This window comes from Phoxinus phoxinus (genome assembly GCF_949152265.1).
Source record: "Phoxinus phoxinus genome assembly, chromosome: 20".
Classification (NCBI taxonomy): domain Eukaryota; kingdom Metazoa; phylum Chordata; class Actinopteri; order Cypriniformes; family Leuciscidae; genus Phoxinus; species Phoxinus phoxinus.
This window is the reverse complement of record NC_136895.1, coordinates 14,301,824-14,328,531: the sequence shown is the minus strand read 5'-3', so window position 1 is coordinate 14,328,531 and position 26,708 is coordinate 14,301,824. Positions and strand designations below refer to the sequence as shown.

General features: G+C 38.8%; 2 protein-coding genes across 5 annotated transcripts in view; both read right to left on the bottom strand.

Moving 5' to 3' along the window:
- The window catches only part of ap3d1 (adaptor related protein complex 3 subunit delta 1), a 34,057-nt gene extending 20,554 nt beyond the window's left edge, over nt 1-13,503 (bottom strand). For 2 of the 4 annotated variants that reach the window (XM_079592425.1, XM_079592427.1), the window contains exons 1-9: nt 12,733-13,503; nt 4,233-4,328; nt 4,062-4,142; nt 1,682-1,762; nt 1,494-1,601; nt 1,281-1,410; nt 1,057-1,196; nt 222-295; nt 70-119 (exon numbers count right to left, since the gene is read on the bottom strand). In XM_079592425.1, coding sequence (XP_079448551.1) covers nt 70-119; nt 222-295; nt 1,057-1,196; nt 1,281-1,410; nt 1,494-1,601; nt 1,682-1,762; nt 4,062-4,142; nt 4,233-4,328; nt 12,733-12,828 — 856 coding nt within the window. In that variant the 5' untranslated portion in view covers nt 12,829-13,503. The remainder of the gene's footprint in view (nt 1-69; nt 120-221; nt 296-1,056; nt 1,197-1,280; nt 1,411-1,493; nt 1,602-1,681; nt 1,763-4,061; nt 4,143-4,232; nt 4,329-12,732) is intronic. The other 2 variants (XM_079592424.1, XM_079592426.1) reach the window with 1 other exon arrangement.
- Nucleotides 13,504-14,339: 836 nt separating this feature from the next.
- Nucleotides 14,340-26,332, bottom strand: hdgfl2 (HDGF like 2). Its single transcript, XM_079593211.1, has 16 exons — nt 26,040-26,332; nt 25,344-25,420; nt 24,490-24,628; nt 24,237-24,407; nt 22,460-22,582; nt 22,276-22,344; nt 22,009-22,198; nt 21,735-21,819; nt 20,664-20,967; nt 20,445-20,575; nt 18,493-18,560; nt 18,322-18,392; nt 17,658-17,759; nt 17,328-17,481; nt 17,109-17,232; nt 14,340-14,742 (listed from the first exon to the last, which is right to left on the bottom strand). Exons 1-16 carry the CDS (start codon nt 26,109-26,111, stop codon nt 14,613-14,615), a joined length of 2,010 nt encoding a protein of 669 aa, XP_079449337.1. The 5' UTR covers nt 26,112-26,332; the 3' UTR covers nt 14,340-14,612.
- Nucleotides 26,333-26,708: the final 376 nt, after the last annotated feature.

Here is a 26,708-nt window from a genome sequence, read left to right as displayed (position 1 = left end):
CATCAATGGTGTTGTTAAGAAATATGTGCTTGAGTACAACACAGGGTCACGGCACCAAATAATACTGACCTGCTATGACAGTGTTGACACACTCATACAGAAGCGACATGGCTGAGGTACTGAGAGAGGCAATGAGAGGAAGGACAAGAGGGAAAAAAGAGATATTATATTTAATCCTAATATTTTAAGCCAGCTTTAGTGTGTTTTTGTATCATTGTTACCTGTGGATGAGGTTTGTTAGGGGCTCAATCAGCTTCTTTCCCAAACGAGGCTCCAAAGGAGTGAGAGCACCAAACTAAAAAAAAAAACGCACACACGGAAATCGCATTACAAAAAAAGCATTGAATCTGTCCCCTTTAACCCTAAATGCACCATATTCAATATGCACAATTCTAAGGCCTCTAAATGATCACCATGATTAATGTACTACATGCCATCTGTCATTGATGTATAGTTTATACTTTTTTAGTATCAAACTGCCCTCTGATTGTGAAATACCATGCCATTTTGCTGTGAAATCTTACATAAGAGGAACTATTATATTGTTAGTAATATTTCAAAATGAAATCAACATAGATTTACTTAATTATCCATATATAATTTTTGATTTAGATTTTTTCATCATCCACATCATTGTATTGCATTTTGCCCCACAATAAACACAGCTTTGATCATAAAACTACTTTTTACATATCTTACCCGGACATATTTTTGGCAGATAAAGAGTGACAACTGAAATGTATTTGCATTTTATGCAAGTGGTCTGTTATGCTATTGTATATGACTGTATAAATATCAGGAACTGCACCAAATCGCATATTTTTGTTCAGTTTTGGTCTCTGAATATTTATTTTTCCTCCTCGACTATGAATGAGCGCCATATATTGCTACATCTATGACCCATAAAAGCCTGTTGTATCAAATATGATTCTCAACTTTTTTTAAAATTGTGTCTAAAGTTTCAATAAACGGTTACATTTAAAACAAAATATATATACTTTTTTCTGACTACATCAGACTTTACAGGGTTAAACCCCGACATATATAGTTTCTTACCAGCTTAATGATCTTAATAAGAACCCAGTTGTTGGTGGAGGAGGTCATGAGTTTGAAGAACAGGGGCGCCAGGGAAAGGTAGTTCTTGGGATTTCTTCTGGCCAGTTCACAGATGACGTTCACAGCCGCTGACTGGACACCTGGGACATACACAATCAAACGTTCAGGTGGAACGCCTGAAATATTAGCATTTAGCGAGCCACATTAAGAGGGCACATTCGTACCGGGATCTGGGTCCTCCAGCTTCTCTTTGAGTCGTGGGAAAGCAGGACGCAGGGACTCGGGGTACTTCAGGAACACTTTGTACATGATCAGCACCGCCTTCTTGCGAATGTATGGCTTAGTGTGGGACATCTGACATGGAGGAAGGGTGAGAAGGAATGAATATGTGCTGAATGTCAATATTTGCCTTGCATAAACACTCTGAATGGCTTTACCAAAGTCATGATGTCATTGGCCAGGTCACGAGCCAGGTCGGGGGTCACAAAGCAGGAAAGGCCGGTCAGAGCCACGCCGGTGTCGTACTGGTTGGGACTACTGAGATCCTGGTGAGAGATGATGAAGCATCCTATAGCAACCAGCATGATCAAAACAAATTCAGGTGAACAGGAAGTTCAAAACGCACCTTGCGGATCTGATTGGTCGTCAGCATGATGACATCAGTGCCCTCATGAAAGCATTGCGATGCTGCAAGGTAGCCGATTCGCTGGAAACGAGAAGAAAAAAGACATTTGTGAACGAATGTTGCCAACTAAAACTATTGAATTGTTTTTGTAATAAAGATTAAATAAAATATAAATACTGGATAAAAAAAACAATTAAGCCCCTTTAACCCAGCGGTTGATCCCGGGAAATTGCCGCGAAATTGCCAGAGTGCCTTCTGTGTGAACGCAAACACGTCCCGGGATCGATCCCGGGTTGGGGACCTAGTAAGATTGCCGGGATCAGTCCCGGAACGCGCCCTGTGTGAACAAAAGCCAGGACCAATGACGTAAGGGGTGGGTCGTAGTGATGACGCACGTGTCATCGCGCGACTCTGTTGCTCTTAGAAGAAAGTTTGTGTTCGTCATAAGGGTGTCACGATTTCGATTTAAATCGAAATCGATCGAAATTAAGTCACAATCTCGATCATCGAATTAAAAAATGGAATCGTCGATGCTGCCACGCCCCCATGTCACGTTCGGTGGGCTTGTCAAGCAGAAATCTATGCGTCTATGACAACTCGAGGTATCGCACACACCGGACGAGAAGCGCCGCGGCGCGTCTATGACAACTCGAGGTATCGTACACACGAGAAGCGCTGCGGCGCGTCTATGACAACTCGAGGTATCGCACACACCGGACGCGCACTTTCATGTGGCCTGCAATATTATGTTTAAGGACATTATGGAATTAAGATCATGTCTATGTTATGAGGCTACTGTACAACGTTGCTTAGTTTGCACTTTATCTCTATCTCAGAGAGCGTCCGTTAACTGAATGTATCCTGAAAATCCGATAACATCAGCAATTTTCATTCAACCAGCTGATTTCTGTAAATGAATGTAAAACATGTTTATTGCAGCAAAGTCATAACGACGATTTGAGACAAATAAATGTATATAAAATGTATTAATTTATAATAAATGTAATATACAATGTGAATGGCGCTCTCTGGCGCGGCAGGATTCATTTTGAACAAGGTCCTGAGCCGTTGCTGGGCGCCGCGGACAGACGGCGAATGGCGCCGCCGGTGTGTGTGTGTGTGTGTGTGTACACTCAGAGAATAGTGTTAGAATTTTAAAGACGTGGCTCTGCGCGACGCATAGATTTATCTGTTAAACTGTTTGTTTGTTTTGTTGTGAACTTGAATGTCATCTTCTGTGAAGAAGACTGCAGTTACAAAAGAGAAACTAGATCGCAGGTTATTTTGCTTTAGTTTCCAATTGACTGAAGAAGTATTGTTACATTATGTTCTTAATACATGTTTTAAATTTGACAATGTAGTGTGGTACATTGCGAACAAAGGTCAGATATTATGCATAAAAGTTTGGTCTAAAAATGGCATAGCAACCTGTGCTAAAAAAAACGAAAATCGAATCGAACTGTGACCTTAGAATCGAAAATGTAATCGAATCGAGGATTTGGAGAATCGTGACACCCCTAGTTCGTCATCAACAAAGAAAGAAAAAATGTCTGCAAACTGGAACGAAGCAGAGACCAGGAGCTCCTTACTATCCGCGCTGAAGCTGAGATCGTTCGCCAGCTTTGTGGAACGGTACGCGATGCGTTAGTGTTCATGTTTTCGACGCATACGTTACACGTCTCATCCTGACGTCACATGTCTTTACGGGATCTTACCGGGATGTGTGTGAACGCACTCACAGATCCCGGAAAATCACTGGCAGTGTGAATGAACCAAAATCAAAAAATACCGGGAAAATTATCCGTGTATTTTCTGGAATCTCTGTGTGAAAGGGGCTTTAGAAATATTGCCTTGGCAACTAACTGAGATAAAATGTAAAGTACTAAAATAACAAACTGAAATAAAAATAAATGAAAGCTAAATATAAATATTAAAAAAATAAAACAGTAACACTTTAGTATAAGGTCATATTGGTTAATGCAAGAACTAAAATTAACTAACAATGAGCAACACATTTACAATATTTATTCATCTTTGCTAACATTAATTAAAAATACAACTGTCAGTTCATGTCAGCTCAGGTCCATAAAGTATTAACAGTTACAACTTTTGATTTTTTATTATGCATTCATTCATGTTGAAATTAACATGAACTAAGATTAACAAATCCTTTAGAGAATTAATAAATGCTTTAGTAAGTATTTTCCGTTGTTAGTTCACGTTAACTAACCAAAAAACAGACTGAAGTAAATAATAAAATAAAACCGAAATATTAAAATAAAAGCAAATTAAAAATATTAATAAATAGTATAAATAATACTAAAATAACACTGTTGCGACTGAACGCAAATATTATTTGTTGACGCTGCCTCTCTCTCACCTTGAATGTGAATTTGGAGGAGCTCATCACCTCCACGATGTTGAACGCAGCCCAACTGACATCATAGCCAAGCATCTGCAACTGTTCGAAAGAGAAATCAAAAGAATGAGTGATGGATTGAGCTTATTTTGAAGCAGATGGGAAAGGATCTCAATGATGGGCGTGTCTTACGTAGGTGAGCTTGCAGACAGCATTGGCTTTAACCGCGATGTTGTCCTGTTTGAGTTCTTGTTTGATCTCATCGATGCATGTAGAGATGTATTTGGCCTGTAGAAGGAACAGGAAGTATTGTTAGAAAGAGCGAGACAAAATAACAAACAATTCTCTCCATTACAGCCCTGGGCATCGTTTAGCTTCCTGTTATCAACAGCATCTGTCAAATCACTGCCTGACCTTAACGGAGAAGAGACGGGTTCAAATAAAACCATTAAACGTTTTGCCTTGTCTTTACCTGAAAACATACCTAGATAGACATTTATCAAATCTTGATAAAGACATTATATAAAAAAAAATAAAAAAAAATAAAAAAAAGATAAATTTAGTAAAATGTCCAAGCTGCTCTTTTCCATATAATGAAAGTAAATGGGGACCAGGGACATAAATATTTTAAAAAATTCATGCAACTGTACATGAATTGAATGCTTCATGATTTTCAGACATGTTCTCACATTAGGCTATATATATATAAGCCACAATCAAAGACGCATTGTTGAAACCCAGAAGCTAAAAATAATAATAATAAAAATGCTCAAAACTAGGTCAGTATGTTTGTGCGTGTATGCGTGAAGAAATCAATGGATGACTAAAAGAACTGACAAACCACAATATCTCATGGCCAGTGACATTAAATTGTTAAATGATTTAAAAAAAAGAGAGAGAGAGAGAGAAGAACCTTCAACCAGCACTCAAAACAGTACACACGCTCTCTGCTTTTCAGGGACAAAGTGCTGTTGTATGGGGCGAGTGTGGTGGTCATGTGTCTTTAGTCATGAGGCAGCCAGAGCAGTGACAGGAGGGGAAGAACTGAAGGGCTTAGAGAACCATAACCTCTCGTTTACCACAGTGAAGGATAGTAAGACGTCTTCACTGAGGTAAAGAGTGCAAATATGTGGTAAATGAAAATTCTCTGTAAGATTTCCACATCTTATCAAAACCCTTGTGAATGATGCATTATGGGCCGTTTAAGCGCAGAGAGAAAATACAAGAGAAACAAAGGTTCTCCAGAAGGTTCTTGTCACATCTTTGCAAAGCATTCTTGTGAATGGTTGAACGAGTGATTTCCTCCCACTGAGAATGAAAATATGAGGTAAAAGGTTCTCAAATTATTTTTTGTCACATCTTAAAATTCTTGTGAATGGTTCATTATGGTTGATTTCCACCTAGTACAAATATTAAGGAACACCACTTTTTTTGGAAATAGGCTCATTTTCCATCTAACCCTAGAGTTAAACAGTTGAGTTTTACCGTTTTCGAATCCATTCAGCCGATCTCCGGGTCTGGCGGTAGCACTTTTAGCATAGCTTAGCATAGATCATTGAATCTGATTAGAGCATTAGCATCTCTCTCAAAAAAAAAATGACCAAAGAGTTTCAATATTTTTCCTATTTAAACCTTGACTCTTCTGTACTTACATCGTGTACTAAAGACCAACAGAAAAAGAAAAGTTGCGATTTTTTTAATTGGAAAAATATCGAAACTCTTTGGTCATTTTTTTTAGAGAGATGCTAACGGTCTAATCAGATTCAATGATCTATGCTAAGCTATGCTAAAAGTGTTACCAGCAGACCTGGAGACCGGCTGAATGGATTCGAAAACGGTAAAACTCAACTGTTTAACTCTAGGGGAGTTGGAAAATGAGCCTATTTCCCAAAAAAGTGGAGTGCTCCTTTAATGAGGTAAATTAAAGTTCCCCACACAATTTTCCAGTCACATCTTTACAACCCCTTGAGAACGGATCATTTAGGCCCAGAGAGACTGAAAAAACAGGGTAAACAAAGGTTCTCCAGAAGGTTTTTGTCACGTCTTTGCAACATTCTTGTGAATGATGCATTACGGATAATTTCCAACCACTGAGACTAAAAAAAAAAAAAAAAAGGGATAAACAAAGATTCGCCAGAAGGTTTTCCTGAAGATTCTTGTGAATGGTGCATTATGATGCGCCTAGAACAAATAAAAATGAGGTAAAAGACGGTTCTCTTGTCAAATCTTCATGCAGTTCTATGAATGATGCATTGTGGGTCATTTCCAACCATTGAGACAGGGTAAAAGAATGTCCCCCAGAAGATTTTCCAGACCTCTTTACAAAACCCTTGTGAATGTTGAATTATGGGTACTTGGAGCCAAGAGAGGCTGAAAGTACAAGGAAACCAACAGGCACATCTTTACAAATGGTGCATTATGGGTGATTTCTACTTAATAAAAATTAAAAAAGGTTTTCCTGCCAAATCTTACATGTTGTTCTTATGAATGATGCATTATGGGTAAACAACAGACAGAAAATATGGAGTAAAAGAAGATTCTTCAGGTTTGTCACAAATCTTCATGTTCTTATGAATAGAGGTCGACCGATTCATCGGTTTTGCCGATTAATCGGCACCGATTGTTGACTGGTGGAACTATCGTTATCGGCAAAAATATATACCGATAGTTTTTCCTGGTTGCGTCCATTGCTGGAGCGGCTGAGAAGCGCACGCTGCCATTCATTACACAGTGTAAGAGCTGAGAAGGGTCTGCTGGCATGATGCAGTACAAGAGCGGCCTCTAGAGGTGTAATAAAAACTCGTGCCTCGTGTTGTTTATTTCGACACGTGATTCTGCGTGCTGCACTGAGAGCACATGCTGCGTGGAGAGCGCTGACATCAGACGCGCGTTTAAAGCACCGACAGCTCAAATGTATGTATACAGTACATTTTGTCATATCATTATAAAGTGATTAATTTGTTGACTAAATGCTGCATTAGTAGAGAAAGAACAGCACAACAGTATGTTTGTTTGCCTTTGAGGCTGAGAGGACGCTAACATTAGTAGTACCTCAAGCGGTTAAAACACTGACAAACATAAACGTAAGTCCGACCCGAATGTTTAATGTCACAATTGTTACCCTCTATTTGCATTAGTTCATATCCAGCTGGTCACTTTTATGCATTAAATATGCAGAGAAGTTGCATATTTAAAGCTAGAGACGTAAGCAAACTGATATGTTCATACAGCCGACAGAAACATAAACGAATCAGAAAAGCATTAGATTTCGGTTATTTATTTTTTTCATCTTCACTTTAATACAAATTTTGTTACTTTTTTATTAATTAAGTTGGCTTGAAAAGAACAGTTAAATAGTTACATTTTGAATGTAACTAGTTTTATTTGTTATTTAGAGTATTACTTTTTGTTTCAGTTTGAATGAATGTCTTTTATTGACTTAAATATTTATTCACATTTATATATTTATTTCATTTAGCATGTTTTCATGGTTCAATACAGTTTTTTTTATTTTTATAATATAGTTCAGCACTGTTTTACTTGGAGTGTTATGTTTGTTTTTATCCAGTATCAATTTTAAAAACTATCGGTTCATTAATCGGTTATCGGCAAGTTTGGCCCAACCTAGCTATCGTTATCGGAAAAATCCACTATCGGTCGACCTCTACTTATGAATGAATCTTATTCCTTCTTTCCCCGCCATTGACATAATTTTTTAGCTTTCAGTGTTTAAGTGTTGTACGTTAGGGAGCGTCAATACCCATCTTCTGAAAGAGTAGAGAATCTCCGGATCCAAACAGGCAAAAAAGGAGCAGAAACGGATGATAAAACCATTGATTATGAATATAGTATTTTATGTTGAAGCCTTTGACAGCTTTTTGTTCAAAATGTAGATTTTTTTTATGAACCTTACCCACATTCAAGTGTTGAGAAAAAAAGAATGCATGAAGGTAGAATAAAATACAAACAAAATATTCTGGGGGCAATGACATTTTGTGTGAAAATTATCAAAAATACTTGCAACTTAAAAAATAAACACTGGCGGTGAAAGAGTTACGGGTAACTTCAGTAAAAATGAAACTCTAGAGGTAAAACTAGTTATCAAATAGTCATGAATGATGGATTATGGGTAATCTCATCCCTGTAAGAACAAAACCATAAGGGATGTTCTCTAGAAGATGCTCCTTGTCCCCTCCTCATTCAGTTCTAATGAATCATGCATTATGGGTAATTTCAGCCCATTGCCATGACTGAAATATTTGTGAGTGAGCCAAGAGTTGGATTTGACCAGCTCAGCAAACCATCAGTCAAGTATGAAGACAAACTAAATGCAACAAGAGAGCACAGTCTGAAGAAAACCTGAAGTCCTTCCATCTTTTCAAGCTCTACCAACATGTTCAAATGCCCCTAAATTGATAAACAAACACACCTATATCAAAACTATTCGGCTCAAGCGCAGCTACGGTGTCCAAAAAACCATTTAGGAGGGCAGCTCACTAGTTCTGAGACCCAGCGAGTGCTTTGGCTAAGTACACCCACCTCTTGTGGAAAACAAATATTGAGGTCTCGTATGAAACCACAGGCAGAGAGCAAACAGAGCAGCGAACACACATACGCACAGTCTGACAGTTCATTCAGGAGGCTATGAATATTTCACAGCACTGTCCGCTGTTGGCCAGGTAACAGACACGGTACGCCGGTACAGGTTACATTGACGAAGCCTTGCTGATACCCGACTCCAGATGTTTGCAGATTAAACAGGGCCAGGAGACTAGAACTGGAATGTTAAAGCAATGAACAAAGCAAGTTTTAAGGATGTTTGTTTTTGAATGCATGGCACGTAAGGTGTGATTAAAACATGGTTTAATATTAAATTAAAATGAAAGTAGGAGACTAAAACCAGTCAGACCAGAATCATGACTGTAGTATGAAGTCAATGTAATGAGGCGCCAACTAACTACTTGAACAAGAATAATATCCAATATAAAGTTTTAGAGAGCGATAACTCGGACAGCTTGCTATCTTTATAGATGAGTGTGTGCGATCATGATACAACATTGTTTTGCCAGACTCAAGGCCACATCGGACAATGATGGTAGAAACGCATGACATTAGTGTCCAGTGTTTACTAGGTTTATTACATTTCATAACACGTAAATCACCGATCTGATGTCTGCTGGAAGAGCAAACCGTGACTAAAATCAATATGAATCTCCAAAAAAGGGAAGAGAATACTGTAGTTAAAGAGGGAAAAGACCTATTTGATTATAAACGCTCAGTTTTACAGCATCTTGTTCTCTTTTTTCCCCAAAGGGAGGGGCGAAGATGGAGCATATTGCAAAAGAGAATTCAGCTTTGTCATTATAGGTGACCAGCAAGCCTGAGGCCTACTTCCTACTTCATCATTTCATCTTTATTTCAACCACAGATCACAAAATGAACGACAAGAAATAGGCTTTTCATCCCTGACGCTGTGGTCAAACTGACAGATGTGATTTCATATCCAAGACGGCTGCGTCTCAATACCTTGTCAGCGGCCTACCTAGACAACATTTTTGGGCATCTCAGATATTAAAGATATTAGGGGATTAGAAGACTGTTCGAACATTTAAAATCAAATGTTTTTGGGCATCATATGCATATTTGAACATTTTGGGCTTCATCTGAACTGGTGTTGTCATTACCATTGCAAAATGGTAACTAGTGTTGGCGATACCATTGCAAAAAACTAAAACAATAGTTAAAGTAATTGAATAATATAACAGAACATAACATCATTGTAATATTAAAACACATTATCAATCACATTCGCTAGCCTTTAATAATTCTGAACAGTTTGGGATAGGCATGGGTGACATGATCAGAATCTTATTCCACATTATGAATAATTATATATTTAATGTAATTTTATATCACAATACAGTCATCTTAAAATATATTTTAAATGATTTTATCTTTAAAATAAGCAAAGACGCACATTACAATCAATATGACAAGTAGTACAATATAACAATATTAATATTTTCAGGTATAGGCTACAGTAGGTCTATTTAACATCAAGACATTCAAGTAAGAAATTATAGGCTAATCAAATGTAGAAAAAAACACACTGCATAGTCTTTAATCTATAAATTAACTATACTAAATCATAAAGTTATTCAGTCAAGCAGTGGGTGATTTTCTCTTTTCTTTTGTTGTTTGCTTAACATTAAATCACACACAGACAGCAGCAGGTTTATTACGCCAAACATTGTATTATTACAATGTATTGGATGCATGGATCCAATTAGGGCTGTCACTTTTTATTCGATATTCGAATATGCATTCGAACATGACGTGAAATAACCGTAATCGAACTTCAAATAAACTATTCGGTTTTTAAAGTGCCATGTCTAGCGCATTTTTTACAGTCTATGATAAGACCGTTTGCTTTTTATTTTAAAAAAGCGTGTTATTTTGAAAGCGTGTTACAGGCTGTATGTTATAGTCAGATATGACGGCGCGCTGCAACACGCATCACCGCAGATGATCTATTCATCAAGCGCCAAGCCAACGTGCAAACTATCGCAAATCAAAGTGAAAGTAAGTCGCAGACGCTTTAACACAATAATAATAATCTTCATTAAAAGTAAAGAAACGAAATGATCTTACCAGGGCTGCCGCTCTCTCTTATTGCAGTCTTTGATGTTAGCTGATGATCAATAAAATGCAGCTCATATGTTGCTTTCGGTGACATTAAATCCATTAAATCTGCATATAGCGCGGGAATTGAAGATCGGATTTATATCCGGTTTAAACCACATTTAGGCCTATGTGACCAGGTGTAAATGGAATCGTTTTGATAGCTATCCGATCTGAGAAAACGCATGAAGTGGCCAGGTTTAAACAGCCCCAGAAACGCAGAGCATCGCCAGGCGTCCAACATCGTATGACTGCATACTTTCCTGCACAACCGGTCGGCACCGTGCAGATGCACATGTAAAGGCAAGGTTTATTTGCAGATATGAGTCCTATAAGTGTAATTTTGGGAGTCCTGTTTATGACTGTCAAACTGTTAGTAAAGTTTCGATTGACGTTTTTTTTTTTTTTTTTTGCACGCGCGCGCGGGGTGGGGGGGGGGGGGGGGGTGGGAATAGATATTCGAATATATTCGAATACATAGGCTGGTATTTGATATCCGTTCGAATTTGATTTTTCTCAAAAGTGACAGCCCTAGATCCAATACATTGGAACACCCCCGATTTCTTTCGTAACCAATTAAGTTCACTTGCACAAGCCGACAGTGTTTGTATGGACACATATTTTGGCATATTTTGGACCATTCAAGCACAATAATCATTGAAAGAGAACTGAATTCAGATCACATTCTATCTGAAGGCCAGCTTTAAGTTCTTTTTCAAGGCTTGTTGCTCTTAAAAACTCTTAACATCAAACACGTTCTGCGCTTTGCTTTGCACACACGTGCCGCTGTCACACATTACATTATGAAATACGGCTCTTATTAGAATGCTGTCAATCTTAAAGTTCTGGAACTAATAGAATGTGGAACCATACCGTTTTTGATACCGTTTCAGGGTATCGCAATACCTTTCTAGCGCCGGTATATCGTGCCACACTTAACTCAAAATTTCCATTCAAATGTGTTTGAACTCTTAAATTGGCCATTTGTGGGCATCATAAGTACATCAGAGCATTACAATCGACCACATGCAAGTTAAAAAAAAGAATTGACATGAACATTTAGCACGCATTTGAACATTTAAATCGCATCACAGGCTCATTTAACCAGTCAAATCGAACATCAGTCGGCATTATGTGCATTTGAACATTCAAATTGAATCACATGGCTGTTGTTCAACAAATATTTTGAATAAATGTTTTTGTGAATTATATAGGCTACGGGTTTGAACTTTTTGGGAATCAGAACATTTCCAATAAATGGTGTTCGAACACTCGAATTGAACATTTGTGGGCATCATAAGCACATCAGACCGTTCAAATCTGACACATCGTACGCAAGTTCAAACGTTTGACAAGAACATTTAGTTCATATTGTAAAGTTGGACCATTTGAACCAAATGTGTTTGAACATCAAAGGCATCATGCGCGTTCGAATCTTTGAATCGAACATCGTAGAACGCGCCTATGATACCCCCGAAAAAGTGTCTCCTAGATAGGTTTCTAAATAGGTTTTGTGACACGGCCAATCTCATGACACACATAAGTGAGGCAAGCTATAGCCTATTGAAATAACATCTTTCTTTCAGCGTGCCAAATTTATCACATGCATAATTACACAAAGAACAAGATGGAATCAAATTGGTATTTATTTATTTTGCATTAATATAACGTTAGGTGTCACAACCGTTATTAGCAATGCTAACTGGCCTCATCCATGATAAACAAAACGATGACAGACTGTTCTAACAACATTAACAGCTGTCACCTAACACACCAGGATTATTAAATCACTGAAATAATAATATTTCGTGTTTAATATATAAATAAAGTTCGTTATCGAAGCACATTTGACAGGTTATAGCCGGTTAGCTCACCTGAAATCAGGTGATTTGAGATCACTGACACGAGATCAACTTAATTCATTTATACCAGCTGCGTTTAAGGCATATTTACAAAAACATCCAATTCTGATTTTAATATAAAAGGAAATTAACTGACAGAAGTGTCTCACCTCATCTTCCTTATGGTTCCTAATGCCACGTACTAAATCCTGCAGGTTTTTATCGAACATCCGATCGATGCTCCCCTTCACGATCTTCAGAGCCATGATGATTTCCCTCCTGTCCGACCGGACCGAACCGCAAACACGGGCTTTATCTGAGTACTGACCGGCCCGCAGGAGCGCTAGTCTCTCATTCAGTCCCGAATAGCGGCCTGTGCAGGAGGGGTTTTGCTCTTTCTGTAAAGTGCTGATCTGCAGCGGACCCGTCTAGGAAATGGCTGACAAAATGGCGGACAGGTCACCTGACTGACAAACCCATCCACACCATAGATCCACACTGCTAGCGCGCGGCGCGACGCGACGCGACGCACTAGACGCTTCCCCGCGTGACAATTATTGGGATTTTCACATATCCTTCTTGATGTTGTGAAGAATGTATTTTGCAGTCACGGATACATTTCAATTATTTTTTATAATAATCTTAGCCAAGTTTAATGTTGTATAAATAATTATATTCAGCTAATGTTAAAAGAAAACAGAAATCCAGAGCCATAGAGAGATCAAGCAGAAAAAAACCCTGAATGATTAATCACCAAATAACTCAGTATTCTTCATTAAATCATTTGTAATCTCATATTTCCTCTTTTCGTTATTTTATAATATCAAGTTACACTTTGAATTAAATAAATTAATTTAGTATTACAAATAAAACGGTCTAGACCGCAAGTTACTTAGCGCGACGCGTCATTAGGGGTTTGCGTTCGAATGACGTCAGCGCTCAATAGACCAATCAAAGCCTTTGTTTATAACTTACAAGCGACTGAACGCGTTTCTCATAAGCCAAAGAGATTCAACTATAAGAATATAAAACATTTCGTTCAGAATAAAATATATAATTTAAATGTTACTGAGCTGGTGATTTCCATAACATACGCTATTTAAATTACAATAAATATAATTTTACATTTTTTTAAAAGTAATACCAGTCAATGTCATAATGTGTATGTTTGCAACCGCATTATTCCATACTACTCCTACAAAGACCGAAACATACAGTCTATACTGAGTAGTATGCACTAGGCAGTGTGTTCGTATTCTATCGTATTCTATGTCCAGTGAATATCCTTATAACAACATTGTCGGCCATCATGCGGAATTTTTTATTTAATCCTTCACGGATACTAAAAAAAGCTTGGACCAAGTTACATAGCACTAGAAACATGTTTATAATAAGCATGATAAGCTTGTTTTATGACATCCACAAAAAAAAAAAAAAGAGAATACCATTATTGGGGTCAACCTATGCAGATGTAAGTTGTGAATATTAGAGGACCAAACAACAGACAACAAAAGGTATGTCTACAGAATTTAGTAAAAGTCCATAGAGTTATTGAAATCCATACCAGACAGATCAGATGTAGATTTGTGCACTAAAAATGATGAAACTTCATGATCTCTTGTAGTGGGTGTCAATCAACAAAACCAGCCTGCTTTACTTTTCTTTTTTTAAACATTTTCCTTTTTCATAAAAAAACAAAAGGAAAAAAGTTACTCATAAAAAGCAGCTACATAGTACAAGCACAGTCTTCAAATACATTTGGGCTTCGGTGTTTCCCCCCCCCCTAGACGTCAGTGTGGTTCTGAAATGAAACGTTCCCCTTCGGCTATCCAAATGTGGTTAGTGCAGAAACATACACATCCAACATTTAGATTAAGGCGCTTGTTTGCCTCGTGACGTCTCGATTCAAAAGTGCTAATAATGTTCATATCACGTTTTATGTACAACACGAAAAACTCATGTAGGTCACAAAGGTGGGCAGACAAAAAATAACACAAATGAATGAAGGAAGCCAAAGTGTGTTTGTGAGCATAAAAGAGACAAACGCAGTTCAGCTCTCAGAGGACATCTGCTCGTCCTGTGCTCTGCTGTCCTCTTTTACGTCCGTGTCTGCTGTCGGATTGGGCTCTGGAGAGTCAGTTGTGAGTGTTTGCTGCTCTATAGGGTCATCTGGATTAGGCCTGAAAGACAAATAAAACAGTCAGCATGTTTTTAGATTCAATAGACCTTATGCGCCAGAGAAACAAGGGCGCCGCCATCTTTAGATAACTGTCTTTGAGGTCGCTCTGTATATTTCTATGGCATTGCTGTCCATGAGTAATTCGCTTTTGAAGTGGATTTACTTAATGGAAAGTTAACGAAAGTTATCATAAGGATTGTAATGTTTAAAGCAGATGACTTAACAAATGTAAGTAGACCGGGAAGATTTTAAAACGAGCCGTTCATTCATAAATGCGTAAGATCGCTGTGAAAATACAGACCGGAAGACAAAAGACAACGAGTGCTGAAAAGGGGCGGGGCTACATAAGGTCTATAGGCCATATACAGTATGTCATTTTTTTAAAAAGTCTGGATTTTGTCTCAACTAGAATAGGCCTTCATGCTTGAATGTAAAAAAAAAAACGTATTTTTTAAAAATAAATTTATTTTTACCGTGCGTTTCCCGAAAGAATCGTTAGCCAACTACGTTTGCAAGTTCCGTCATTATCAGCATAGTTCAACGAGTCTGTTTCCCGAAAGCGTAGCTCTAAACGAACATTCGCAAACAGCATCGCAAAGTTGTGTGTTTGGAACGACAGATCTCGACCTGTGGTTTGAAGTTTCTTGTTTGCATGACATGGACTCAATAAAATCTTATCTTGAGCCAAATAAGCAAGCTGACGTTCAGAACAATCCGTATATTTTATTTAGAATACATACAAATGTAATTTACATCTTTTAGTTTGAAAAGAGGTTGAAAGCACCGTTTTTGAAGAGTACTGCGTAGTACGCAAGAACGATCCTATGATTGAATCTGGAAATAAAGCAAAATAACTGAGAAAAATTAGAAATAGTCCTCAGATGCCATGTCCGTAATTTATAGCAAAACATCTAGCATTAATTCGATCTCAATCAGATTCATTAAAAGAAGTTAGTACTCCACCAGCTGCGTGACATTAACCTACGCGGTTGAATGACCAATTTGCGACAGTATGGTTTCTGGAAACAGTCGTGACTAGCTAGTTGATCTCTTCAACGATGCATCGTACTATGGAAGTTACGCAGAGAGTTATGTTGTTGTTGTACGGGAAACGCACCCTTGTTTAGTTCTTGTCTCTATGAAGCCCCTCCCTCTGAAAAGTGTAATGTGCTATGATTGTTCGGCTGCTGGACCAGTGTGTTGAGATTGGTCAACCGCTTTAAATGAGTTTCAGAAAAGCCACTGACCTTTCCATAGCCGCGAGTTTCAACACACTACTAACGCAACTCAATCAGGCCTCGTCTCGTTTTTTGCATATGCTTTGGGCAGTAATTCATTAAAGAGTTTAGTTCACCCAAAAAAGAAAATGATCGAGTCCGATCACTTTTTTGCCAGAACTCGACTTGCGTACGGCCGTTACCAGAAGCCAGTGATTAGTTTATAAAGTTATAAATATGGATTGTTTTCTTACAAAAACGCATCACTTCGCTTCAGAAGGCCTTCATTAACCCCCTGGAGTCGTATGGATTACTTTCATGATGGATGGATGCACTTTTTTGGGCTTCAAAACACAAGGTACCATTCACGGCCATTATAAAGCTGGGAAGAGCCAGGAATTTTGTTTGGCTGAAAGAAGAAAGTCATATACACCTAGGATGGCTTGAGGGTGTGACCTTTAAATGTGACCTATAATGCCCATTCTCACATATAAATCTCTGATGTCCTCAGAATGTGTCTGAAGTTTCAGTTCAAAATAGCAGCTTGTAAAAGTTGCCCCTTTTTGGGTGTGAGGCAAAACGCGCCGTTTTTGTGTGTCCCTGTTGTATAGGTGCTTGTGTTGGAACTGTATTAGGATGCCCACAGAGCCAGAAAATATATGCTGCATGGAGATAGAGCAGCTACGGTTTAGTTTACGGTTATAATGTCGGACTGCTGCTTCTCACTCAGGACGGGATCTAATGCAGATCGTCACCAGTCGTGGGTGGGGTTTCCCTACTCTAACTTAGGGGACATTTGAAACAGCTTGTTGTGAGATTGATAATGATATATGGGGATTATAAAAAAGTATTGGGTGGATTTTTACACACACTGTGGACACACATCTTTGTGTTCAAGAGAATTTTGCATAATAGGTCCCCTTTAAATGAGGAATATTGGGGCATGTTTGTTCCAGGAAGAAAACTCAAGACTACAATTGAGGCTCTTAAGGGAGTTCAGAAACAGTGCGCACTGAATAACTCCTTCTGGAGTGACTGTGCTTTGTATCAACAGCAACATTACACACTAAAGAAAACTGAAAATGTAAAAAGAACTAGGAAAATTTGTAAACTAATTATTAAAACAAGACGAAAGATGGCCGCTCTTCACCTGATGCCGTTTGGAGATTTGTTCTCATCCTGTTTCTCATGGTCTGTAGGATTGGGCTTGCTTTCGGAATCAGAAACGTCTTTTATCTCGCTTTCTGATTCTCCGTTCACTGGTTTAGAGTCGTCTGGGAGAAAGAAACAAAGCGCAAGAAGAAAGCATATTTTAAAACTGGTTTAAATGCTTGAAATTATGTGGAAACATTCCAGATTCACAGTTTACCTGTGTTTTGTGTGTCTTGCTCATTGCTTTCTTGGTTCTTTTCATCCGGTTTTGGTTTAACGGTCTCAATCTTGCCAATAAACTGGAGCTTTAGTTTATTGTAGACTGCGGTGGCCTTCTCCATCACTGCACTACTTGCTTTGTACCGCCGAATCTAAAAAACAGTCAGAAGTGTGGAAGTTTTATGATGGTAATGCTATCCCATGTCAACCGATAGCTGTCAATATTACACACTGCACCTTTAAATAGTAAAACGGATTGCAAATGGAAATTCACATCGACTTTTAGATAACAGGGTGTCGTTTTCCAGTTTTCTTTAAGTTCTTGTACCTTTTTGAGTGTGGCAATAACATCTGCATTCTTCTGCAAGATGTGAGTGGTCACTTGTACCGCGCCAAGCTCATCCAAGGCCTGTAGACACTTCTCAATGTCCTACAGATTGAAAAGGAAGATTGATCCATGAAACGTTAATTAAAACATCTTCGTTAATTGAAATACAGCTGTAATAAAAATATAAATATCATACTTTTTTTTTTTTATATAAATGTTGCATTGGCTAAAATTGGCACTAAAATTACCAACCGTCAAAAAAAAAAAACTTTTTTTTTAACCTATATCTAATCAACTCAAAAAGATCGAAACTATTTGAAAGTGTGATATCTTTAAAAAAGCAAACATTAAAAAATAAATAAATTCCTGTACAAAAATAACAGTAATAAACAGCTAAAAATCCAACTATTTGTTTCACTACAAATGAAAATTAAGTGAGCAGGGACTTCTGTGGAGTGATTTAAATGAACAGAATGAAGTAAAAGAAGCGAATTGGACATCCTAAAGGAACGTGCTTAACCAGAAACATTGCTTGTGTGAATGCTAGACATGGTACCTTTGCTGTAAAATTGCCAGTGTAATGTTTCCAGTAATTTTAATGGCTTTCATGTGTGAAAGTGACTACTGATCCCGATGAAATTCAAAAGGTAACATCACTACTTACTGGGTTGTCAACCTTCAGTGCAAACTTGATGTCTGTGTGGAGCTTCTGTAGTTTCTCTTCAGGTGAGGGTTCTGAATTTATACAGGGCGATAGAAACGATACTTAAAGTCTGATTGACCATAAAAATGATTTTAAAAAGGACTGAACCGCCATGAGAACGTTTCATGTGACCTTTTTTCTTCTCAACTTTCTTCTCAGGTTGACGCACCGACTTCCGTTTTGGCTTCTCGGGCTTAGACCTAGTGGGAAACAGTAATAATTATTGACCTAGAGGGTCCCAAGAATTGTGCCACAGTGGTTTTATCAAGGGTGAGCCAAAAACCTAGGACTAGTTCACAAAAGTTGTTTTTTGAAATAATCTCCAATATTTATTAACAAACGATTCGATTGACAGCGGCAATCCAAGAGGCAAAGTTGCTCAGAATGAGGAGTTCTACCATGCGGTATGAATGACGTGTGCCAAAAATCAGTACATAATCCTTTAAGCACATGAAAAACACGAAGGTGCCCCCCAGTGGCCAATTTCTTTCGAATTTCTCACAGGCCTCTAGGGCCGTGAGTCAAACAGCCCCAGCGAGTTTAGTTTCTATCAGCCGCCTCAAACTTCATTGGCATTCTTGGCACCTTGGATGATGACACCGCATGCCAATGTTCAAGTCAATCAGACTTAGGGTTGCATAGTTATAGCCATATTTATGTTTATGTTATAGCGCCACCAAGTGGCCAGTCATCACATGCTTTTTCACAGAATGAGCTCTTACATAGGTGTGCCAAGTTTGGTGAAAATCTCTCATTCTGTTCACGAGTTATAGCCATTTTAGTAAAAGTGGCTCCTCCCACTTTGAACGTTTTGACGGCCCCGAGAGAGTGAATCGAAATTTAAACTTTTTTGTGGTGATTATTGACACCCAGACTCCAGAGAATCTTGCTGCACTGCTTTGGTTCCGATCGGGCAAAAACCTGGGAGCCAAGGATTCCACCGATATAAGAAACTTGATACACCTATGCCTTGAACCCCTAAAAATCAATTAAAGCTAAATAAACAAACAAAACTAATACAAATGACAAACGCACGTCAAATTAAAATTAAAACTAAATGTAAAAATAATAGAATACAAATAATACTAAAATAACAGTGGTGGGAAATACTGCAAATATCATTGCGAGGCGCACAGTTGATTCGACTCAATTGATTCCAATAGTTTTGTTGCTATACAAACAGTACCCTGGAGATCCAGAGTTCTCGCGAGAGCACAATTAGGATTTGCTCAGCGAGTAGCTCTGGTGTCGAGTAATGATGCTCTTTAAATATGCCCCCCTATCTGAGCTGCACCAATCACATCGGGTTAGCTGATATAGGCGGAGAGGCGCATTAGTCATTAGTAAACATTGCAAGATGGCTATGGATGAACACCAGTCGTTTGAAATGGCTTTGGGCGCTACAATGAAAGATTTAGACTTGCCTTTTTCTCTAAAAGAGGAACAGAAGACGGCGCTCGAATCGTTCCTTTGCAAGAAGGACGTTTTTGCTGTTTTGCCGACCCGATACGACAAAAGTATAATCTACCAGTTAGCTCCGCTCAAGTTCGAACCCGAAGACAGACACGAGAGGCGGGGAACTGAGTAGACGTGATAAATTTGAAGTTGCAAAAGAAAAAACGCAGTGGATCAGGAGGTGAGGTGAATTAACACACTGCAATAACCTGAACTTAAGTTGGACCCAACTTTTCAAATGTAATCAACATTTTTGCTAAGTACTAGATGTGTTGGGCTATTTAACATGACATTTTAATTATATTATGCTGAGATGAACGAAATTACTTGAAAAAAGATTTGTTCATTTTGCTGAACGAGATTCAAAGATCCGAGTCAGTAAAATGATCCGAGCTTCCCACTACTACTCCGCTGGTAGCTAAGCGTATGGGGCTTAGTGATACATCACCCCATGTATTGTTGTGATTGGTCGTAGTGTTAGCCAATTGCGGGCAGTGAGATTTTCAACTGCAATACTTGGTGCCGCCCCTCGAGCTGGCTGATTTTCATTAATCGACACCAGACCATAAATCTTTCAGATTTAGGTCTGGATTTCCAGGCTATACGAACAGTGCAATCCAAATACATACCTCGCTTTGTGTTTCTCCTCTGATCTCTGTGGCTTCTTTTCTTTGATATGTCTCTCCTTTTTTTCTTTCACCTCCTTCTCTTTCTTTTGCCGCCCTTTCTGGCTATCTTGACGCTTGGCCGATTTTTTTACCTAGAGAAGAAACGCAACAACCCAAACACAGTTAACATTTTGAGAAACGACACTAGTAGAAAGAGTCGAGAAAGTTCTGGTGACTGACCTCTGAGGGAGGTGGAGAGTCAGAGTCTGATGGAGCAGGGATGGGGGCAGGGGGAGGTTTCTTGGATTTTTTGAGAGGGTGATCTTCCACGTCCTCATCTGAGCTGCTGCCGCCGCTACTACTGCTGCTTCCTTTCCTGGCCTTGGTCTCTTTGTCTTTTTTCCTTTTTTCTTCCTCCTCTTTTTCTCGCTCCCGGAGCCGACGGAGCTCTTCTGCCTCCTCCCTCTTCCTTCGCTCCTCCAGTTCCTTCCGCCGCTCCTCGTCTCTCTTTTTCCACTCACTGACGCGGTCCGTCCCGCTATCGCTTCGCATTAAAAAAACAAAGACAAACTCAATTAACCATCCATGTGTTTCTCAAATTCATAGAATATTTTGATGTTCTTTGTATATCATGGGAATTGTATTTGACAATATATTCAAATCAGACAGTCTGATAATGTTTCTACAAATTTTTCATTTTTAAAATGAACTATTTATTGCAATTAAGTTGCAAAAACAGCTTGTTTTGTAGTTTTGAAACTTCTTGATGTCACATGACATTATGTAGTCTTATGGGAAATCTGTTACACTACTTATGTAGTCGGTTTTTTTCCCCATCTCTTTTCCACGCATTGTGAAAAAAAATTGGCCAACCAATTAGATTTACGCTTTTGATCACATACCAGTGCTGTAACATTAAACTACGACTAGGTGGCGCTCATGAACACACCATTTGCTAAGCAACAGTGAATAGCAGCCTGGAACAATCTGAAGCCGGCTTTTGTCTCCGTTAACCTGTATTTGGTTTTGTCAAAAACAAAACACATTTTTGCTTTTCGGCAAGTGCCTACCAACTGTCAGAAAGTGATTTTGCATATCTAAATCTAGGTTGCATATCTAGGTAGGCTATCTACCATTTCTTTTGCATTGGTCTGAATTTATTAGTTGAACTTTCATGTTAACGTGAACAGGCATTAAGGGTTCGAAAGATGGTGGAAAATTGTCATATAGAACAAATTAACGCAAAACAAAAGTATTAACATTATTAGTGTAAATGTACATGGAAAAGAAAGGAAAAGAAACCAAACTCACCTATCACTATCTGATGAAGAGGAAGGAGGCCTTTCTGGAGCTGGTTTGGCTTTCCTTCCGCGTGGCTTTGGTGGAGGTTTCTCCGCTTGGAAAATGACACAAAAAGAAAAGTGTCCTTTAGTATTCTGATGTACTTGTCTAGGACTCCTGATATCCGAGTGCTGAGGATAACCGTCTCAGGTAATGTTTCCATCCACTTGCTATTCAACGCAATTACTCAACCATTAAAACTAATTATAATATATGCTGGGTTCACGTTGCAAAGCGTTCTCACCTTTCTTGCGCCCTTGAGGGGCTTTCCTTGCAGGAGGAGGTTCGGGTTCGGAATCGGAATCGGATTTGGATCCAGACTGCGATTCGGATCCAGAGACGGCCGGCCGTGGCTTATCGTCTTCTGATTCGCTCTTGGCAGCTTTCTGATCTGACTGGGAGCCTGAGTCTGAATCCGAGCCTGATGATGCTTTCTAAGATGATACAAAAACAGTATAGAATCAAGCAAGTATGTAATTATAGACTGCCAATGTCACTGAGGTCTTCTCACCTTCCTCCTGCCTCTGCCAGCTGGCTTTTTGCCACCTCGACCGCCCGAATCCTTCTGCGGTGTAAAGTCCTGAAGAACACATTAGTAACTTATTAATACAATTTTAATAGCATTATTGGCAATAATGAAGCCATGAGGTGTTTGAGCAAAATTATCGACCCAGTACAATTCCAGACAAGAATACCTGGTCACTGTTTTTTCCGGATTCAGAGTCAGAGCTGGGTGATGGTTCCGGTTCTGATGGAGATCCACTCTCCTCTCCATCTCGATCACTGGATGATGCCCGTGTTCTCTTCACTGGTGGCCGCTGCAAAGTAAAAAAAAATAATAATAATATTGAACTGTTATTATACATCTTGCGCATGCAATTACAAAGTATTGAGACACAAAACATCAAAACAGACACAAAAGCACCATAAATAGTTAATTTGAGTTTTACTCTAAGTATAAAGCAGGTACTCCACTGGATGTTTTGTCCAACTACATCCTTTAAGCCCACAGTACACTTCAGTTTTGACGAGAACAGCCAAATGCACTGCCTTTCAAAGAATACTCCGTTTCTTAGCGCGCATAAACACAGGCGCTTGAAATATATGCATTAAAAGGTTTCAACCTTATCCAGTGTCTGTGCTATTTTTTCTCCAAAAGGTATTAGTGATAAATGTCTTTGCGCTTTTGTTTACACCAATCATTCATGCGTTTTCACTGATCGGATAGATATACAATATGTTAAAACTGTTCCATTTACACTGGCCACATATACGCGTCTCCGCAAAATGAATATAAACGGTAACCCAATCTTCAATTCCAGCGCTACATGCAAATTCAACGCAGTTCATGTCAAAGAGAGCAACAGATATGAGCAGCATTTCATTTATCCAAGATCAAAGACCGCAATAGGAGAGAGAGGGCATCACTCGTCTCACTACTTTTAATGAAGATGATTGTGTGTTGAGTTTCAGGATGCAACGGCAAACTTTCAGTTTCATTTGCAGTATTTTGTTTGACCGCCGGCTTGCTTAAGAGATTCTCATCTACTCCTCTGTGGCGAAAGCGTGTTGCAGTAGCGCTGTCATATCTGACTACTAACATGTTTTTTTTTACTACTTTGAGAGGAGAAAAATGTACATATGTGGCTCCAACAACCAGATGCATTTACACTTGACCACCTCATGAAGTGGTTTGAGAGATCTAAAAATTTACATTTTTACACCTGGGCTGCATTTCCCAAAAGCATTGTTAGACTAAGTTGATCATATTGACCATTGGTGGCAATTGTTCTGCGATCAACTTGGGCTTACGATGCTTCTGGGAAATGCAGCTCTGGTCTTTTCACAATCCGACAGCTATCCGATCAGAGAAACCGTATGAAGTGACCAGGTGTCAATAAGCCCTTAAACTAGAGTTGCATGTATTTATTAACCCCTTCACACAATGCGAGTGTCTATTGTTGTCATGTCCCCAGCAGTTTTTTGTTGATGTTCCATTTCATCCGTCTCGTTTACCAAACAACGGGCCGAGCCAGTGTCGCCAACTTTGTGGACAAACTAATTAGTGCAAAATAATTCTAAGCACATGTGCAAAGTGAGAGGACATAGCACGTGTGGTTAGAAAAACATGCAGAACGAGTACAGTATGTGCGTACTATGCTGATGACGAAATTATGCCACACGCACTGTACGCAAACCCTAGCGTAAATGTAAAACATGTATACTTTAGGCTTTGGCAATGACAACATTCATAACATAGAATGACCCTAATGCTTAAATAAAAACTAGTTGGCAAAACACTGATTCCTCTACTAACACTCTTCTATTTAACACTATAAACATTGCGACTAACTAAAACTATGACATTATGGAAAAATTCAAAGCACCTAAAAATGACAATAGATGACAATAAGGATAAACTGCTGATTTACACAATAAGCGATCATGTTGGCTTGTTTCATGTTTGAATACCTTTGCAGCAGGAGCTTTCCGCTTCACTGCCGCCTTCTTTTGATCCTCACTCCCAGAGTCAGAATCATCACTTCCCGTTTCAGCTTTCCTTGGTACCACTGCTTCCTCTTCATCTTCCGCATCACTTCCCGCAGCAGGTTGGTTGTCCTCGCTTTCCGATGATGATGCAGCCTAAACAAACACAAGGAAAATGTGACAAATCAGCATTTGGTGTCATGAAACAGATTTTTGGGTTGTAGAAATTAAGTCTTACTGCAGGTGTGGTATAGGAGGCATGAGGGTTGTTTTGGATTTCCCACAAGCCTTCATTGAACCCTTTCCTTTTGTTGGGCTTCCCATATCGGTCTTGGTTCTTTTCATACGCAAAAAGGTCCTTGGGTGCAAGGAATGCACTGAAAGAAAAGAAGAAGATGCTAAAATCAGAATTATAAATACAATTAAAGTCACAATGAAATGGAAGTAGAGACAGATCTCTTCTTTTGTATTGTGATATGCATCCGAGTGTAACAGATTTTAAGGAGAAAAAAAGATGTAGGGTGAGACGCAGATGAATGTAAGCATGCAGGAGTTAAAGGATTGAAGAAGAGAAGACCAGAAAGAAAACTGTAATTGAGTTATGCCATTTTTTATTAAATGGTACAAGGTCAAAACATAAAAAAAAGTGCACAAATGAGCAGTTTACAATAAGACTATCATGTGCATTTATACAATAGTTAGTATTTTAAAGGTCAACTTTAAGATCTGGTCTGATCCCTGGAGTGACATCTAAAAAAAACTGTTCTTCTAGTGTGCCACCTGTTGACTTGTGGGGTCAGATGAACTTAAATTTGTTACTTCAAGGCAGTTTTGACAGGCAAGGTCCCACCATACTTTTTAAAAGCACTGCAATTATCCTGTTCCTGGAGATCAGATTCAACACTGATCCAACACACCTGCACGAAGATCCTGAATTTCTTAATCAGCTGGTTCAGTTGTGTTTGATCGGGGTTGGAGCTGAACTTTGCAGATCTCCAGGAACAGGACTGGGCACCTTTTTTATCTAAAGTAACATGCATCTATTCACCATCATTAACGACCAGGTACTCATTAAAATCCGGGGATACGTACGTTTCGTGAGTCCCGAAGAAAAAAATGGGGATCTTATTAGGTGGTGGTTTGACAGCTCCTTCCGCAACATCTTCAATCTGGAAGAAAAATACAGTCCAAACATTACAATAAGGTGATCGCATGTTTTTCAGCAATAGATCTACATTTATTTTTTTTACAAAAGTTCTACAGAATTACGCACTAATTTATAAATGGGTTTTCTATTTTGCACCGGGTGGGTCACTTTAAATATGGACAGCAGGACAGGAAAGAATGCCCATGTGTAAACATGACACTCAACCCCCCCCCCCCCCCCCCCCCCCCAAATTACATTTTACATGTGATTGGGCAATGTAAATACAATGCAAAAGTCTCAAGTCTAAATGAAGTAATCATTCATATAATCCCATTATGCATCTAAAGACGATTCCCAATTAATAATATGCAAAAAAATAAACAGGACTTTGTTCACGCGACCTTAGCTGCTTCTCCAGCAAACAAGTTAGCCAGCCAGCTAGCCTCATACATTCATGCATAAGGTAATAAATATGAAACAAATGCATCAATTAAGATGCCTAGACTTTAGAGTGATAGATAGCACGGGTTTGTCTGCAAACATATATTTCGTAAACGACCAGGCACTGAGGTAAAGCTGGTGGGGGGGTGTGTGCACTGGATGCAGCGCGAGCCTTGCGCGAGCTCCCCCGCTCCTCTTACCCGGGCCGGCCAGTGGGGATATCCCTTCATTTTAGCAAAGACAAGATCCCCGGGCCGGAAGTTGTGCGGCATCTTGTCGTCCCTCTATGCACCGCTCCTCGTTCTGCTTGTTTGTGTTTGTCCGCGGTCCGTTTTTCAGGCCGACAGACAGTCCTGGTTCAGATACAGTAGGTGAGTAAAGGCGGTTGGTTTCTGCAGCGGTTTCCGCTCATTCCATTTTTTGCCAGCGGAAGTTCCGCCCTCTGGCGATCACTGATTGGAGGAACGGACTGGCACTCTTTACGTCCACCAATAAGAATGTACAATGTGTACACCGCTAAAGACTTCAATGTAATAGTATTATTTTAACATTCGCACTGCTGATTATAAAACGACTGTTGGAAATTGAATTTGGAGCTAATCAAAATAATGTTATACTTTCTTGATTATAACATCTATATAAAATGCATTCAATGTAATATAATGGCACTTTTATGAAAATAATTGTATCTAAAAAAAAATATTCAATTCACTTTAATGAATTACTACTATTTCATCTACTAAAACAAGAATGATAATCGTAAGGAATGTAAAACAATTTGAGGAATTTTGAGGAAGAAATATTTGGAAAATAATGATTGAAAAAAAATATTATCGCATTACTCAAATATAGAAAATATTATGGAATAT

What these genes read in the sequence shown, in the direction of transcription:
- hdgfl2 (XM_079593211.1), bottom strand. Translation starts at nt 26,111, where the DNA reads ATGCCGCACAACTTCCGGCCCGGGGATCTTGTCTTTGCTAAAATGAAG. An exon ending in ATCCCCACTGGCCGGCCCGG is followed by an intron (nt 25,421 to 26,039) that starts GTAAGAGGAGCG and finishes TTTTTCTTCCAG; the next exon opens with ATTGAAGATGTTGCGGAAGG. An exon ending in GGAAAGCTCCTGCTGCAAAG is followed by an intron (nt 22,583 to 24,236) that starts GTATTCAAACAT and finishes TTTACTTTGCAG; the next exon opens with CGGCCACCAGTGAAGAGAAC.